General features: G+C 46.7%; 2 protein-coding genes across 2 annotated transcripts; one reads left to right on the top strand and one right to left on the bottom strand.

Annotated features, from left to right (window-relative positions):
- Positions 1-1,193: 1,193 nt before the first annotated feature.
- On the bottom strand, positions 1,194-7,562 carry PTRHD1 (peptidyl-tRNA hydrolase domain containing 1). The gene is made up of 2 exons (XM_062514568.1): positions 7,362-7,562; positions 1,194-1,927 (listed from the first exon to the last, which is right to left on the bottom strand). The coding sequence occupies exons 1-2, from the start codon at positions 7,560-7,562 to the stop codon at positions 1,757-1,759; spliced, it is 372 nt and encodes a 123-aa protein (XP_062370552.1). The 3' UTR covers positions 1,194-1,756.
- A 139-nt stretch (positions 7,563-7,701) lies between these two features.
- On the top strand, positions 7,702-19,226 carry CENPO (centromere protein O; the record flags this gene model as incomplete). Its single annotated transcript, XM_062514567.1, has 5 exons — positions 7,702-7,716; positions 8,715-8,782; positions 10,248-10,432; positions 14,281-14,383; positions 19,001-19,226. Coding segments are annotated over exons 2-5 (569 nt in total), but the record flags the coding sequence as incomplete, so codon positions are not given.
- Between the last annotated feature and the right edge of the window lie 17 nt (positions 19,227-19,243).

The following is a 19,243-nucleotide window of genomic DNA, read 5'->3' as shown; positions in this document are numbered from 1 at the left end:
CCCTCCATTTTCCACCTTTTCATTTTTCCCCCCTCATTTTCCAATTTTTTCTTGCCCCTTCCCCCCCTCATTTTCCTCCTCCTTTTTCTCTTTTGTTTTTTCCTCATTTTCCTTTTTCCCATTTTCCTGCTTTTTTTCCTCTTTCCCCCCCCAATTTTCCTCCTTTTTTCCTGATTTTTCTATTTTTCCATCCCCCATCGTTTTCCTCCTTTTCCCCTCCTTTATTTTCCTCCTTTTCTTTCCCATTTCCCTCCTTTATTTTCCTCCTTTTTTCCCCCAATTCCCTCCCCAAATCCCTCCCTTCCCACACCAGAATTATTCCCCAAAAAAATTCCCAATTTTTTCCTGAAACCCCCAAAATCCGCCACAAAAAATCCCCAAATTCCCGCCTGAAATTCCCAAATTTCTCCCAAATTCCCTCCCGAAATTCCCAAATTTCTCCCAAATTTCCTCCCAAAATTCCCAAATTTCCTCCTAAATCCCCAAATTCTGCCAAAACTTTTTTCCCCAAATTCCCTCCCAAAATTCCCAAATTCCCTCCCAAAATTTCCAGTTTCTCCCAAAGTTCCTCCCAAAATTCCCAAGTTTTCCCCAAATATTCCCCAAAATTCCCAAATTTCCTCCCAATTCTCCCAAAATTCCCTTCCAAAAATTCCCAAATTCTTCTGCAAAATTTTCTCCCAAAATTCCCGAATTTCTCCTAAAATTCCCAAATTTCCCCCAAATATTCCCAAATTTCCTCTTAAAACCCCAAAATTTGCCAAAATTTCCTCCCAAATTTCCTCCTAAATCCCCAAATTTTGCCAAAAAATTCCGAAATTTCCCAGAAATTTTCCCCCGAAATTCCTCCCAGAATTCTGAAATTTCCCCCAAATTTCCTCCCCAAATTCCCAAATTTCCTCCCCAAATTCCCAAAAAATTCCTCCCAAAATTCCCAAAATTTCCTCCCAAAATTCCCAAATTCCCTCCCAATTTTCCCAAAATTCCCTTCCAAAAATTCTGAAATTCCTATGCAAAATTCCCTTCCAAAATTCCCAAATCCCCTCCCAAATTCCCAAATTTCCCCCAAATTCCCTCCCAAAATTCCCAAGACCCCCAAATCCCTCCCTTCCCACACCACAATCATCCCAAAAAATTCCCGAATTTCCCCGACAAACCAAAGCAAAACACAATTAATAAAACCACGACAAAAATTCAATTTCATTTCCTTCTCCATATTTTGTTCCCACGACATCCCCGAGCTCATCGGAGCAGGTGAAATTCCAATGAAATTCCCAAGACATTCCCGAACTCCTTGGAGCAAGTTGAAATTCCCATGACATTCCCAAGACATTCCCAAAACATCCCGATCTCCTTGGAGTAGGTAGAAATTCCCAAGACATTGCCATGACATTCCCAAGACATTCCCAAGACATTCCCATGACATCGCCATGACATTCCCGATCTCCTTGGAGCAGGTGAAATTCCAATGAAATTCCCAAGACATTCCCAAACTCCTTGGAGCAGGTTGAAATTCCCATGAAATTCCCAAGACATTCCCGAGTTCATTGGAGCTGGTTGAAATTCCCATGAAATTCCCACGACATTCCCAAATTCATCGTAGCAGGTTGAAACTCTCGTGACATTCCCACGACATTCCCAAGTTCAATGGAGCAGGTTGAAATTCCCGTGACATTCCCATGAAATTCCCAAGACATTCCCGTGTCCCGGGACACTGCCGGGACACTCCCGGGACATTCCCGGGACATTCCCGAGCTCACCGGAGCAGGCCGAGGTTCCGGAGGATGGGCCGGAGGCGGTTTTTGGGATAGGGGCGCAGCGCCAGCGCCGTGGGAATTCCGTCGGGACGTTCCCACCACAGGCGGTGATCCAGCTCCTCCCGCTGCAGCCGCTCCGACAGCGACAGCAGCGAGCGCTCGTCGGGAGCCTGCGGGGAGCACCAAAGGTCGTTAACGACTGCCCCGATGAACGACGGCGCCGTCACCGTTCATTAACGACCGACCCGAAGAACGACGGCGCCGTCACCGTTCATTAACGACCGACCCGATGAACGACGGCGCCGTCACCGTTCATTAACGACCGCCCCGATGAACGACGGCGCCGTCACCGTTCATTAACGACCGCCCCAAAGAACGACGGCGCCGTCACCGTTCATTAACGACCGCCCCGATGAACGACGGCGCCGTCACCGTTCATTAACGACCGACCCCGATGAACGACGGCGCCGTCACCGTTCATTAACGACCGACCCGATGAACGACGGCGCCGTCACCGTTCATTAACGACCGCCCCGATGAACGACGGCGCCGTCACCGTTCATTAACGACCGACCCCGATGAACGACGGCGCCGTCACCGTTCATTAACGACCGACCCCGATGAACGACGGCGCCGTCACCGTTCATTAACGACCGACCCAAAGAACGACGGCGCCGTCACCGTTCATTAACGACCGACCCAAAGAACGACGGCGCCGTCACCGTTCATTAACGACCGACCCAAAGAACGACGGCGCCGTCACCGTTCATTAACGACCGACCCGATGAACGACGGCGCCGTCACCGTTCATTAACGACCGACCCCGATGAACGACGGCGCCGTCACCGTTCATTAACGACCGACCCAAAGAACGACGGCGCCGTCACCGTTCATTAACGACCGACCCGATGAACGACGGCGCCGTCACCGTTCATTAACGACCGCCCCGATGAACGACGGCGCCGTCACCGTTCATTAACGACCGACCCGATGAACGACGGCGCCGTCACCGTTCATTAACGACCGACCCCGATGAACGACGGCGCCGTCACCGTTCATTAACGACCGACCCAAAGAACGACGGCGCCGTCACCGTTCATTAACGACCGACCCAAAGAACGACGGCGCCGTCACCGTTCATTAACGACCGCCCCGATGAACGACGGCGCCGTCACCGTTCATTAACGACCGACCCCGATGAACGACGGCGCCGTCACCGTTCATTAACGACCGCCCCGATGAACGACGGCGCCGTCACCGTTCATTAACGACCGCCCCGATGAACGACGGCACCGTCACCGTTCATTAACGACCGACCAAAAGAACGACGGCGCCGTCACCGTTCATTAACGACCGCCCCGATGAACGACGGCGCCGTCACCGTTCATTAACGACCGACCCGATGAACGACGGCGCCGTCACCGTTCATTAACGACCGACCCCGATGAACGACGGCGCCGTCACCGTTCATTAACGACCGACCCAAAGAACGACGGCGCCGTCACCGTTCATTAACGACCGCCCCGATGAACGACGGCGCCGTCACCGTTCATTAACGACCGACCCAAAGAACGACGGCGCCGTCACCGTTCATTAACGACCGACCCAAAGAACGACGGCGCCGTCACCGTTCATTAACGACCGCCCCGATGAACGACGGCGCCGTCACCGTTCATTAACGACCGACCCCGATGAACGACGGCGCCGTCACCGTTCATTAACGACCGACCCGATGAACGACGGCGCCGTCACCGTTCATTAACGACCGACCCCGATGAACGACGGCGCCGTCACCGTTCATTAACGACCGACCCAAAGAACGACGGCGCCGTCACCGTTCATTAACGACCGACCCAAAGAACGACGGCGCCGTCACCGTTCATTAACGACCGACCCCGATGAACGACGGCGCCGTCACCGTTCATTAACGACCGACCCAAAGAACGACGGCGCCGTCACCGTTCATTAACGACCGACCCAAAGAACGACGGCGCCGTCACCGTTCATTAACGACCGACCCCGATGAACGACGGCGCCGTCACCGTTCATTAACGACCGCCCCAAAGAACGACGGCGCCGTCACCGTTCATTAACGACCGACCCCGATGAACGACGGCGCCGTCACCGTTCATTAACGACCGACCCAAAGAACGACGGCGCCGTCACCGTTCATTAACGACCGACCCGATGAACGACGGCGCCGTCACCGTTCATTAACGACCGACCCAAAGAACGACGGCGCCGTCACCGTTCATTAACGACCGACCCGATGAACGACGGCGCCGTCACCGTTCATTAACGACCGACCCAAAGAACGACGGCGCCGTCACCGTTCATTAACGACCGACCCCGATGAACGACGGCGCCGTCACCGTTCATTAACGACCGCCCCGATGAACGACGGCGCCGTCACCGTTCATTAACGACCGACCCCGATGAATGACGGCGCCGTCACCGTTCATTAACGACCGACCCCGATGAACGACGGCGCCGTCACCGTTCATTAACGACCGACCCAAAGAACGACGGCGCCGTCACCGTTCATTAACGACCGACCCCGATGAACGACGGCGCCGTCACCGTTCATTAACGACCGCCCCGATGAACGACGGCGCCGTCACCGTTCATTAACGACCGACCCCGATGAACGACGGCGCCGTCACCGTTCATTAACGACCGACCCAAAGAACGACGGCGCCGTCACCGTTCATTAACGACCGACCCCGATGAACGACGGCGCCGTCACCGTTCATTAACGACCGCCCCGATGAACGACGGCGCCGTCACCGTTCATTAACGACCGACCCCGATGAACGACGGCGCCGTCACCGTTCATTAACGACCGACCCAAAGAACGACGGCGCCGTCACCGTTCATTAACGACCGACCCAAAGAACGACGGCGCCGTCACCGTTCATTAACGACCGACCCCGATGAACGACGGCGCCGTCACCGTTCATTAACGACCGACCCAAAGAACGACGGCGCCGTCACCGTTCATTAACGACCGACCCAAAGAACGACGGCGCCGTCACCGTTCATTAACGACTGCTCTACCATTAATTAACAACCTCGTTACAATTAACAACTGCATTACAATGAATTACCTCATTACAATTAATTAATTACCTCATTACAATGAATTAATTACCTCATTACTATGAATTACCTTATTACAATTAATTACCTCATTACAATTAATTAATTTCCTCATTAGAATTAATTTCCTCATTACAATTAATTAATTTCCTCATGACAATTAATTTCCTCATTACAATTAATTAATTACCTCATTACAATTAATTACCTCATTACAATTAATTAATTTCCTCATTACAATTAATTAATTACCTCATTACAATTAATTAATTACCTCATTACAATTAATTACCTCATTACAATTAATTAATTACCTCATTACAATTAATTAATTTCCTCATTACAATTAATTAATTACCTCATTACAATTAATTAATTACCTCATTACAATTAATTAATTACCTCATTACAATTAATTACCTCATTACAATTAATTAATTACCTCATTACAATTAATTAATTTCCTCATTACAATTAATTAATTACCTCATTACAATTAATTAATTACCTCATTACAATTAATTAATTTCCTCATTACAATTAATTTCCTCATTACAATTAATTAATTACCTCATTACAATTAATTACCTCATTACAATTAATTAATTACCTCATTACAATTAATTAATTACCTCATTACAATTAATTAATTACCTCATTACAATTAATTACCTCATTACAATTAATTAATTTCCTCTTTACAATTAATTAATTTCCTCATTACAATTAATTTCCTCATTACAATTAATTCATTACCTCATTACAATTAATTACCTCATTACAATTAATTAATTACCTCATTACAATTAATTAATTTCCTCATTACAATTAATTAATTAATTACCTCATTACAATTAATTAACAACCTCATTACAACGAACAACCGCATTAGAATCAGAAACTTAATTACAATTAGAAACTTGAAATAGAAACGAAACTACAATTAACAACTTAATTACAATCGGAAGCTTAATTGGAATGAGAAATTAATTAGAATAAGAAACTTAATTACAATGAGAAACTAAATTAGAATTAGAAACCTAATTCGATTTACAAACTTAATTAGAATCAGAAACCTAATTAGAATTAGAAACTTAATTAGAATGAGAAACTGAATTAGAATTAAAAACTCAATTAGAATTAGAAACTTAATTAGAATCACAAACTTAATTAGATTTACAAATTTAATTAGAAGTAAAAACTCAATTAGAAGTAAAAATTAGAATTACAAACTTAATTAAAATTACAAATTTAATTAGAATTAAAAACTTTATTAAAATTACAAACTTAATTAGAATTAAAAACTCAATTAGATTTACAAACTCAATTAGAATGACAAACTCAAACTCAATTAGAATTAAAAACTTAATTAGAATTAAAAACTTAATTAGAATTAAAAACCTAATTAGAATCAAAACCTAATTACCATTAGGAACTTAATTAAAATCAGAAATGAACCAGAATTAGAAACTTAATTACAATGAGAAACTTAATTAGAATTGTGAACCTAATTACAATCAGAAACTTAATTGGAATTTAAAACTTAATTAGAATTAAAACCTGAATTCGAATCAGAAACTTAATTAGGGAAAATCAATTAAACAGAGGGATCGGGGGAAAAATCGGATTTAAAATGGGGGAAAAAAGGGATTCAAAATGGGGATTTTTTTGGGAAAAAAAAAATTAGATTTAAAATGCTGATTTTTTTGGGAAGAACAATTTAATTTTAAATCCTGGTTTTTGGAAAAGAATTAAATTTTAAATCCTGATTTTTGGGGAGGAAAAAAAAAAACAGAAAAGAAATTTTAAATGCTGATTTTTTGGGAAAAAAACCCACGGAATTTAAAGTCCTGTTTTTTTGGGATTTTTATTTTTAATGTATTTCAGGGATTTGGGGATGTTGCTGTTGAGAGAGAAAGGAGAAAAAATTCTTTTTGGGGGGGGGAATTTTTTTTTCTGTTTTGGTGGGAAAAAAAATTGGAAATTTTTATTTTATTTTATTTTATTTTGTTGTTGTTATTTAGAAATCACCGACTCCAAGCATTCCCAAAAATCCCTCTGGAACTGGAATTCCATGGGAAATTTCTGGAACAATTCCACGAAAAAAAAAAAAAAATCCGAAATAATTCCAGGAATTAATTGTTCCCGATTATCTTAATCCCAATATCAATTATTTATTTATAATAAAAAATGAATTAATTTTGAAATCCCGTCCCCGTTCCTGCCAGCACAGCCCGGACCCCAACCGGGGCCTCCCGCGGCTTTAATTAAAAAAAAAATATTTAAAAACCTCTCAGGGTCCTGCTTTTTTTTTTTTTTTTCCCCCAAAGCCGACCATTCCCAACTCCTTAAACTCCGGAATATTCCCCAAAAAATAAAAAAAATCCCGATTTTTCCTCCAAAATTCCCAGATTTTCCTCAGCCCGCCACCCCCCCACCCAACATGGCGGCCGCCCTCCCCCTCAGCGCCGCGTTCCCATCATGCCCCGCGGCCGCCGCCGTTACCTCCAGCACCACGGTCCTCATGGCGTCGCCCTGCTCCAGGTACGCGGAGGTGTCGGGATGCTCCCGGTAAGCGTGAACGGCGGCCAGCGCGGCGTGACAGCCCTGAGCCACCACGGCACCGAGCGGCCACGAGAGGGGAGGCCGCGCCAAGTCCCCGCGGAGCACCACGTACTGCACCAGCGCCTCTGTCGGTGCCGCCATGCCGCCGTACGGAACCGCGCGGGATGCTGGGAGCCGGCTGGAGAGAGGGGTGGGGGGGGGGGGGTGTTTCGAGCAGCGCGGCGCCATGTTGTTGTACGGAACGTAGAGCGACGTGATGACGCACGTCCGGTGGCGGTGAGGCGGGAAAGTTGAGGTGAGCGCGGAGCCCTCAGGGAGGGGCTCGGGGTCCCGGCGGGATTTGGGGGAATTTTTTTGGGGATAATTCCTTGGGATAATTCTTTGGGAGCGTCCCCTTCCCTCTTAGGGATCCTTCCTGTCACCCTTTGGGATCGTCCCCGCCACTTTTCGGCGGCCTCAATTCCCCCCAAAATCCCTCCCGTTCCCAAATCCCGGCCCTTTCTGCCTCGTGGAAAAAAAAAAAACCCGAATTTATGGAAAAATTAACGGGATTTTTTTTTTTTTTTAAATTTCCGTTCACATTCCTGGTTTTCTCCTGGAAAACCGCTAAACTTATGGAAAATTAGCGGATTTATTTTTTTTTTCCATTCGTATCCTTTTTTTTTTTTTTTTCCCCTCCGGAAAAAAATCCCGAATTTATTAAAAAAATGAACGGGATTTTTTTTTTTTTCCCCATTCCCGTCCCGTTCTCCTGCTGCAAAAATAATCCCAAATTTACTGAAAATTAACGGGATTTTTTTTTTCCCCCCATCCCTATTCCACTTTATCTTGGGGGAAAAAAAAAAAAAAAACTCCCAAATTTATGGAAAATTAACGGAATTTTTTTCCATTCCCATCCCTGGTTTTCTCCTGAAAAAAAAAAAAAAAAAAAAAAATCCCAATTTTTTGGGAAAATTAATGGGATTCTTTTCCATCCCATTTTCCTGGCAAAAAAAAAAATAAATTCCCAATTTTTTAAAAAATATTAATGGGATTTATTTTTCCCCATTCCCATTTTTTTTCCCCTAAAAAAAAAACAATTCCCAATTTTTTTTTTTTTAATATTAATGGGATTTATTTTTTTCCCATTCCCATCCAGTTTTCCTTGAGAAAAAATTTCAAGCTTTTTAAAAAATTATTGAGATTTTTTTTTTTTAATTCCATCCCCATCCCGTTTTCCTGCTGGATAAAAATTCCCAATTTTTTTTTTTTTTTACCATCTCATGGGTTTTTTTTTCCCCCCTGATTTCCCAGGAATTCCCAAGGGATGGATCCTGATGAAGAGGAGCAGGAAAAGGAAGGAAAACTGGATTTTTCACAGGGTGACCTCCCAAAAATTCCCCAATTTTCCCCCAAATTTCTCCCCTCCCTGAGCCTTTCATGGAGGAAAAAAAATCCCAAATTTCCCCCGAAATTCCCCCCAAAATTCCTCCCAAAATTCCCGCGTTTCCTCCCAAAGAAATTCAAAATTCCTCCCGAAATTCCCAAATTTTCTCCCCGAAATTCCCAAAATTTCCCAAATTCCTCACAAAATTCTTCTTTAAATTCCCAAATTTCCTCTCAAATTTCCTCCCAAAATTCATAAAATTCCTCCCAAATCTCCACCCAAAATTCCCAATTTTTTCCCCAAATTTTCTCCCAAAATTCCCAAATTTTTTGCCGAAATTTTCTCCCAAAATTCCCAAATTTCCACCTGAAATTCCCAAATTCTTCCCAACATTCCCAGTTTTACCTGGATTTTTCTCCCAAAATTCTTCCCAAAATTTCCAAATTCTTCCCAAAATTCCCGATTTTCCCCCAAATTTTCCCCTAGAATTCCCAAATTCCCTGCCAGAATTCCCAAATTTTCTCCGAATTCCCACCTAAAATATCCAAATTTCCTCAAATTCCTTCCCAAAATTCCCAAATTTTCTCGGAAATCTCTCCCAAAATCCCCGAATTCCCTCCCAAAATCCTGAAATTTCCTGAAATTCCCTCCCAAATTCCCAAATGTTTTTCCCAAATTCCCTCCCAAAATCCCCAAATTCCCTCAAATTCTCTCCTAAAATCCTCAAATTCCCTCCCAAATTCCCAAATTTCCCTCCCAAAATCCCCAAATTTTTTTCCCAAATTCCCTGAAATTCCCTCCCAAAATCCCCAAATTCCCTCCCCAAATCCTGAAGTTTCCTCAAATTCCCTCCTAAAATCCTGAAGTTTTTTGCCAAATTCCCTCTCAAAATTCCCAAATTTCCTCCCAAACATTTTCCCAAATTCCTTCCCAAATTCACTCCCAAAATCCCGAAATTTCCTGAAATTCTCTCCTAAAAATCCTCAAATTCTTCCCCAAATTCCCTCCCATATTTCCAAATTTCCTCCCAAAATCCTGAAATTCCTTCAGATTTCCTCCCCAAATTCCCTCAAATTCCCTCCCAAAATTCCCAGATTCCCTCCCAAAATTTCCAAGTTTTCTCCCCGAAATTCCCAAATTCCCTCCCAAAATCCCCAAATTTTCCCCCAAATTCCCTGCCCAAAATTCCCAAATTTTTTTCCCATTTTCCCAAATTCCCTCCCAAAATCCTGAAATTTCCTGAAATCCCCTCCCCAAATCCCCAAATCTCCCCCAAATCCCCAAATCTCCCCCAAATCCCCAAATCTCCCCCAAATCCCCAAATTTTCCCCCAAATCCCCAAAATTCCCCCAAATCCCCAAACTCTCTCCGAGCACCCCCAAATTTATTTTATTTATTTTTTTTTATATTTTTATTATTTTTTTCCCCTCCTCCCCCCGAATCCTTCCCCTCCCCCCCAGATTCCGGAACCTTCTCCCGAAATCCCCGCGGCCCCGCCCCGCCCCCGGCCCCTCCCAGTTCTCCCAGTACGTCCCAGTGCCGCGAGCCGGAGCCGCCGGACGGGGACGGGGACGGGGACGAGCGACGGCTCCGACGGCTCCGACGGCGCCTCCGGGAACTGCGGGAACGGCTGAGGGAGAGGAAGGTGAGGGAATGATGGGAATGATGGGAATGATGGGAATGATGGAATGATGGGAATGATGGAATGATGGAATGATGGGATGATGGGAATGATGGAATGATGGAATGATGGGAATGATGGAATGATTGGAATGGTGGGAATGATGGAATGATGGAATGATGGGAATGATGGAATGATGGGAATGATGGAATGATGGGAATGATGGGAATGATGGAATGATGGGAATGATGGCATGATGGGAATGATGGCATGATGGGAATGATGGGAATGATGGAATGATGGGAATGATGGGAATGATGGAATGATGGGAATGATGGCATGATGGGAATGATGGAATGATGGAATGATGGGAATGATGGGAATGATGGAATGATGGGAATGATGGAATGATGGAATGATGGGAATGATGGGAATGATGGGAATGATGGAATGATGGGAATGATGGGAATGATGGAATGATGGGAATGATGGCATGATGGGAATGATGGAATGATGGAATGATGGGAATGATGGGAATGATGGAATGATGGGAATGATGGCATGATGGGAATGATGGAATGATGGAATGATGGGAATGATGGGAATGATGGAATGATGGAATGATGGAATGGTGGGAATGATGGGAATGGGGGAAGGGAGGGGAGCTCAGAGACAAATTCACCCACCCCTGGTTGGGAGAGGAATTCCCGGAATTCCGATCGAAACAGGCAGAAGTACGAGAGAAACTCCCAAAATTCCGAGCAAAATTCCCAAAATTCCGAGCGAGATTCCCAAAATTCTGAACGAAGCAGCCGGAAGTACAAGAGAAACTCCCGAAAATCTGATCGGAATTCCTAAAATTCTGAGAGGAACTCCCAAAACTCTGAGCAAATTTCCAAAAAAAAAAAAACAAAAAAAAAAACTGAGCGTAATTCCCAAAATTCTCAGTGAAATTCCCAAAACTCTGAACAAAGCAGCTGGAAGTACGGGAGAAACTCCCAAGATTCTCAGCGGAATTCCCGGAAATCTGAGAGAAATTCCCGAAATTCTGAGAGAAATTCCCAAGATTCTGAGAGGGATTCCCGAAAATCTGAGAGGAATTCCTGAAATTCTGAGAGAAACTCCCAAAAAAACTCTGAGCAAAATTCCCGAAATTCCCAGTGAGAATCTGCCCAAAATTCCTCAAATTTTAAATAAAATTCCTGAAAACCTGAGCGGAATTCCTGAAAAATCTGAGAGAAATTCCCGGAATTCTGGGCGGAATTCCCAAAAAATCGGAGCGGAATTCCCAAAATTCTGAGCAAATTTCCTAAAGAATCGGAGTGAAATTCCCAAAAAGTTCTGAGCGGAATTCTGAAATTTCTGAGAGAAATTCCCAAAAAAAAAAAAAAATTGGAGCAGAATTCCTGAAATTCTGAGAGAAATTCCCAAAAAAAAATCTGAGCAAATTTCCGAAAAAAATCTGAGTGAAATTCCCAAAAAATTCCGAGCATAATTCCCAAAATTCTGATAGGAATTCCCAGATCTTCTCCCAAAAATTCCCAAATTCCTCTGGAAATTCCAAAACTTCTCCCAAATTTTTTCCTAAAATTCCCAACAAAATTCTCAAATTTCCTCCCTAAAATTCCCAAATTCTTCCCAGAATTCCCAAATTCCTCCTGAAATTAACCCAAAAAATAATTCTCAAATTTCCTCCCAAATTCCCCCAAATATTCCCAAATTTCGTCTTGAAATTCTCAAATTTTATTCAAAAAAAAAATCCCAAAATTTTCCCCGAAAATTCCCAATTTTTTTCCCCCAGAATCTCCAAAATTCCCAAATTTTCTGCCAATAATTCCCAAGTTTTCCCCAAATTCCTCCTGAAATTCCCAAATTTCCTCCCAAAATTTCTCCCAAAAATTCCCACAAGAAACCTCCCAGAAACTCCCAAATTTCTCCCAAAATTCCCAAATTTCCTCCCAAAAATTCCCAAAATCCTCCCAGAAATTCCCAAATGTCTCTCAAAATTCCCAAAATCCTCCTGGAAATCCCCAAATTTCTCTCAGAAATTCCCATAATTCCTCCCAAAAATCCCCAAAATTTCTCCCAGAAATTCCCAAATTTCTCCCAAAAATTTCTCCCAAAAATCCCCAAATTTCTCTCAAAATTCCCCAAATTCCTCCCAAAAATCCCAAAATTTCTCCCAAAATTCCCCAAATTCCTCCCAAAAATCCCAAAATTTCTCTCAAAATTCCCCAAATTTCTGCCAAAAAAAATCCCCACATTTCTCCCGAAATTCCCTAAATTTCTCTCAGAAATTCCCAAATTTCTCCCGGAAATCCCCAATTTCCTCCCAAAAATTTCTCTCAAAAAATCCCCCAATTTCCTCCCCAGAATGCCCCAAATCCCTGCGGAAATCCCCGAAATTCCCGTGGTTGTTTTGTTGTTGTTTTGTTTTGTTGTTGTGTTGTTGTTGTTTGGTGGTTGTGTTGTTGTTGTGGTTGTTGTTGTTTTGTTTTTGTTGTTGTTTGGTTGTTTTGTTGTGCTTGTTTTGTTGTTGTTTTGTTGTGGTTGTTTTGTTGTTGTTTTGTTGTGGTTGTTTTGCTTTGTTGTTGTTGTTCTTTTGTTGTTTTTGTTGTTGTTTGGTTGTTGTTTTGCTTTGTTGTTGTTGTGATGATTGTTGTGGTGTTGTTGTGGTTTCTGTGTTGTTGTTTTGTTGTTGCTTTGTTGTTGTTGTTGTGGTTGTTTTGTTGTTGTTTGGTGGTTGTGTTGTGGTTGTTGTTGTTTTGTTTTTGATGTTGTTTTGTTGTTTTTGTTGTTTGGTTGTTGTTTGGTTGTTGTTGTGTTGTTTTGTTGTTGTTTTGCTTTGTTGTTTTGTTGTGTTGTTTTGTTGTTTTTATTGTTGTGTTGTTGTTTTGTTGTTTTGTTGTTTTGTTGTGTTGTTGTTGTTGTGTTGTTGTTGTCATCGTTGTTGTTGCTTTGTTTTTGTTGTGTTGTTGTGTTGTTGTTGTTTGGTTGTTGTTGTTTTGTTGTTGTGTTGTTTTGTTTTGTTGTTGTGTTGTTGTTATTTGGTTGTTGTTGTTTTGTTGTTGCTTTGTTTTTGTTTTGTTGTTGTGTTGTTGTTTGGTTGTTGTTGTTTTGTTGTTGTTGTTGTTTGGTTGTTTTTGTTGTTGTTTTGTTGTTGTGTTGTTGTTTGGTTGTTTTTGTTTTGTTGTTGTTTTGTTGTTGTTGTTTGGTTGTTGTTGTTGTTTGGTTGTTGCTTTTTGTTTTGTTGTTGTTGTTGTTTTGTTGTTGTTTTGTTGTTGTTTTGTTGTTGTTGTGTTGTTGTTGTGTTGTGTTTTGTTGTTTTTGTTGTTGTGTTCTTTGGTTGTTGTTGTTTTGTTGTTTTGTTGTTGTTGTGTTGTTGTTATTTGGTTGTTGTTGTTTGGTTGTTGTTGTTTTGTTGTTGTTTTGTTGTTGTTGTTTTGTTGTTGTTGTTTGGTTGTTGTTGCTTTGTTTGTGTTTTGTTGTTGTTTTGTTGTTTTGTTGTTTTTGTTGTTGTGTTGTTGTTTGGTTGTTGCTTTGTTGTTGTTGTGTTGTTGTGTTGTTGTGTTGTTGTGTTGTTGTTTTGTTGTTGTTTTGTTGTTGTTGTTGTTTTGTTGTTTTTGTTGTTTTGTTGTTGTGTTGTTGTTTTGTTTTGTTGTTGTTGTTTTGTTGTTTTTGTTGTTGTTTTGTTGTTGTGTTGTTGTTTGGTTGTTTTTGTTTTGTTGTTGTTTTGTTGTTGTTGTTTGGTTGTTGTTGTTGTTTGGTTGTTGCTTTTTGTTTTGTTGTTGTTGTTGTTTTGTTGTTGTTTTGTTGTTGTTGTGTTGTTGTTTTCTCTGGGAATTGGGTTTTTATTCCCGTTTTTTCCCCAGGAGCAGGGAGGGGGAAGTTTGGGAACTGCGCGGGGTCCCCGGGAGGAGCTGCAGGAGCAGATCCGCGAGTGCCGGGACCTGCTCAGCCTCTTCCGCCTCACGGGTACGGAATTCCCAAAAAACACAAACAGACAAAACCCGTAAAAAATCAAAAAATATCCCGGAATGTTCCGGGAGGGGGGAGGGGGCGGGGAAAGGAAAAGGAAAAGGAACAAAAAAAAACCAAACAAAAAAAAAATTTGGGTTTTTTTTTTTTGGGGGGGGGGGGGGGAAGAATTTTGAGGATTTTTTTTTTTTATTTTTTAAGGGAAAATTTGGGATTTTTTTTTTTTTTTTTTTTTTTTTTGTCGGGGGATTATGGAGAAATCGGGGTCCTATCCCCCCCCCGCCCCCTGAATGTTTCTATAAAGGTCCCGAAAAATGTTTTAAAAAAGAAAAAAAATTTAAAATTCCCCTCCCACCCCGCCCGAAAAAAAAAAATTCCTCCCCAAAAAAATTCCTACGAAAATTCCTAAAAGAGCCCGAAAAAAATCCCGAAAAAATTCCCCTAAAATGCCCATAAAATCCTCCAAAAAAATCACCTAAAAAATTCCCCCAAAAAATCCCCAAAAATCCTAAAAAAAATCCCCAAAAAATGACCCCAAAAATTCCTAAAACATCCCTAAAAAATCCCCAGAAAGCCCAAAATATTCCCACAAAAATCCCATAAAATCCCCATAAAATCCTCAAAGAAAAATCCCCCAAGAAATCCCCACAAAAGCCCCATAAAATTCCCATAAAATCCTCAAAAAAAGTCCTATAAAATCCCCACACAATCCCCACACAGACCCCACACTGACCCCACACAGACCCCACACAGACCCCACACAGACCCCACACTGACCCCACACAGACCCCACACAATCCCCACACTGACCCCACACAGACCCCACACTGACCCCACACAGACCCCACACAATCCCCACACTGACCCCACACTGACCCCACACAGACCCCACACAAACCCCACACAGACCCCACACTGACCCCACACCATCCCCACACAATCCCCACACAGACCCCACACAATCCCCACACAGACCCCACAGTGACCCCACACAATCCCCACACAGACCCCACACAGACCCCACAGTGACCCCACACTGACCCCACAGTGACCCCACACAAACCCCACACAGACCCCACAGTGACCCCACACAGACCCCACACAATCCCCACACAGACCCCACACAGACCCCACACAGACCCCACAGTGACCCCACAGTGACCCCACACAGACCCCACACAGACCCCACAGTGACCCCACACAGACCCCACAGTGACCCCACACTGACCCCACAGTGACCCCACACTGACCCCACACAGACCCCACACAATCCCCACACTGACCCCACAGTGACCCCACACAGACCCCACAGTGACCCCACACTGACCCCACACAGACCCCACACAGACCCCACAGTGACCCCACACAGACCCCACAGTGACCCCACACTGACCCCACAGTGACCCCACACAAACCCCACACAGACCCCACAGTGACCCCACACAATCCCCACACTGACCCCACACAGACCCCACAGTGACCCCACACAGACCCCACAGTGACCCCACACTGACCCCACAGTGACCCCACACAGACCCCACACTGACCCCACAGTGACCCCACACAGACCCCACACAGACCCCACACTGACCCCACACAGACCCCACACCATCCCCACACAGACCCCACACTGACCCCACACAGACCCCACACTGACCCCACACTGACCCCACACAGACCCCACACTGACCCCACACAGACCCCACAGTGACCCCACACTGACCCCACACAGACCCCACACAGACCCCACAGTGACCCCACACAGACCCCACAGTGACCCCACACTGACCCCACAGTGACCCCACACAAACCCCACACAGACCCCACAGTGACCCCACACAAACCCCACACTGACCCCACACTGACCCCACACAGACCCCACACTGACCCCACACAATCCCCACACTGACCCCACACAATCCCCACACTGACCCCACACAGACCCCACACAGACCCCACACAGACCCCACACTGACCCCACACTGACCCCACAGTGACCCCACACAGACCCCACACAGACCCCACAGTGACCCCACACAGACCCCACAGTGACCCCACACTGACCCCACAGTGACCCCACACAAACCCCACACTGACCCCACACTGACCCCACACAGACCCCACACAGACCCCACACAGACCCCACACAGACCCCACACAATCCCCACACTGACCCCACACAGACCCCACACAAACCCCACACAGACCCCACACTAACCCCACACCATCCCCACACAAACCCCACACTGACCCCACACAATCCCCACACAGACCCCACACTGACCCCACACAGACCCCACACAGACCCCACACAGACCCCACAGTGACCCCACACCATCCCCACACAGACCCCACACAGACCCCACACTGACCCCACACAGACCCCACAGTGACCCCACACTGACCCCACAGTGACCCCACACAGACCCCACACAGACCCCACAGTGACCCCACACAGACCCCACAGTGACCCCACACTGACCCCACAGTGACCCCACACAAACCCCACACAGACCCCACACTGACCCCACACTGACCCCACACAGACCCCACACTGACCCCACACAGACCCCACAGTGACCCCACACAGACCCCACACAGACCCCACACAGACCCCACACAATCCCCACACAGACCCCACACTGACCCCACACAGACCCCACACTGACCCCACACAGACCCCACACAATCCCCACACTGACCCCACACAGACCCCACACAATCCCCACACAGACCCCACACTGACCCCACACAGACCCCACACTGACCCCACACAGACCCCACACAATCCCCACACTGACCCCACACAGACCCCACACAATCCCCACACAGACCCCACACTGACCCCACACAAACCCCACACAGACCCCACACAATCCCCACACAGACCCCACACAGACCCCACACAATCCCCACACTGACCCCACACAGACCCCACACAGACCCCACACAATCCCCACACAGACCCCACACAGACCCCACACAGACCCCACACTGACCCCACACAGACCCCACAGTGACCCCACACAAACCCCACACAGACCCCACACAATCCCCACACAGACCCCACACAGACCCCACACAATCCCCACACTGACCCCACACAGACCCCACACAGACCCCACACAATCCCCACACTGACCCCACACAGACCCCACACAAACCCCACACAGACCCCACAGTGACCCCACACTGACCCCACACAGACCCCACACTGACCCCACACTGACCCCACACAGACCCCACACAGACCCCACACAGACCCCACACAATCCCCACACAGACCCCACACAATCCCCACACTGACCCCACACAGACCCCACACTGACCCCACACCATCCCCACACTAACCCCACACAAACCCCACACTGACCCCACACTGACCCCACACAAACCCCACACAGACCCCACACAGACCCCACACAATCCCCACACAGACCCCACACAATCCCCACACAGACCCCACACTGACCCCACACCATCCCCACACCATCCCCACACCATCCCCACACAGACCCCACACAAACCCCACACAGACCCCACACAAACCCCACACTGACCCCACACAGACCCCACACAGACCCCACACTGACCCCACACAGACCCCACACTAACCCCACACAAACCCCACACAGACCCCACACAAACCCCACACTGACCCCACACAGACCCCACACAGACCCCACACAGACCCCACACAAACCCCACACTAACCCCACACAGACCCCACACTGACCCCACACAAACCCCACACAGACCCCACACATACCCCACACAGACCCCACACAGACCCCACACTGACCCCACACAGACCCCACACAAACCCCACACTAACCCCACACTGACCCCACACCATCCCCACACAATCCCCACACAAACCCCACACTAACCCCACACAGACCCCACACTGACCCCACACAAACCCCACACTGACCCCACACAGACCCCACACAGACCCCACACAATCCCCACACAGACCCCACACAAACCCCACACTGACCCCACACAGACCCCACACAGACCCCACACAGACCCCACACAGACCCCACACAAACCCCACACTGACCCCACACTGACCCCACACTGACCCCACACAGACCCCACACAGACCCCACACAGACCCCACACAGACCCCACACAGACCCCACACAAACCCCACACAGACCCCACACAAACCCCACACAGACCCCACACAGACCCCACACAGACCCCACACAGACCCCACACTAACCCCACACTGACCCCACACTAACCCCACACAGACCCCACACAGACCCCACACAAACCCCACACTGACCCCACACTGACCCCACACTGACCCCACACAGACCCCACACAGACCCCACACAGACCCCACACAGACCCCACACAGACCCCACACAAACCCCACACAGACCCCACACAAACCCCACACAGACCCCACACAAACCCCACACAGACCCCACACAAACCCCACACCATCCCCACACAGACCCCACACAAACCCCACACAGACCCCACACAGACCCCACACAGACCCCACACAAACCCCACACAGACCCCACACTGACCCCACACTGACCCCACACAAACCCCACACAAACCCCACACTAACCCCACACCATCCCCACACAGGGATCAGCGGCCGGCTCTCCCAGCACGGTTTCTCCTTCTCCTTGCACACGGCTTTCGAGGGCCGTTTGCTGGATCGCTTCGAGCTGGAGCTTCGGCAGTTCGGGGAGCCGCGGGAGCCCCGCGTGGGCCGCCATTGCATCCCCCCCTTCGTGCCCCTGCAGCGCCTGAGCCGCCAGTGCCTGCCCCGGCGGCCGCGCCGCTTCCTGGAGCTGCTGCTGCTGCACCTGCGCGCCTTCACCGCCA

The sequence above is a fragment of the Cinclus cinclus genome, unplaced genomic scaffold, assembly GCF_963662255.1.
Source record: "Cinclus cinclus unplaced genomic scaffold, bCinCin1.1 SCAFFOLD_290, whole genome shotgun sequence".
NCBI lineage: Eukaryota > Metazoa > Chordata > Aves > Passeriformes > Cinclidae > Cinclus > Cinclus cinclus.
This window is presented reverse-complemented; position numbering and strand designations above follow the sequence as displayed.

Coding starts and splice junctions, on each gene's coding strand:
- PTRHD1 (XM_062514568.1), bottom strand. CDS start 7,562: ATGGCGGCACCGACAGAGGCGCTGGTGCAGTACGTGGTGCTCCGCGGG. Junction 1,928..7,361: donor TGAGGACCGTGGTGCTGGAG/GTAACGGCGGCG, acceptor TGCTCCCCGCAG/GCTCCCGACGAGCGCTCGCT.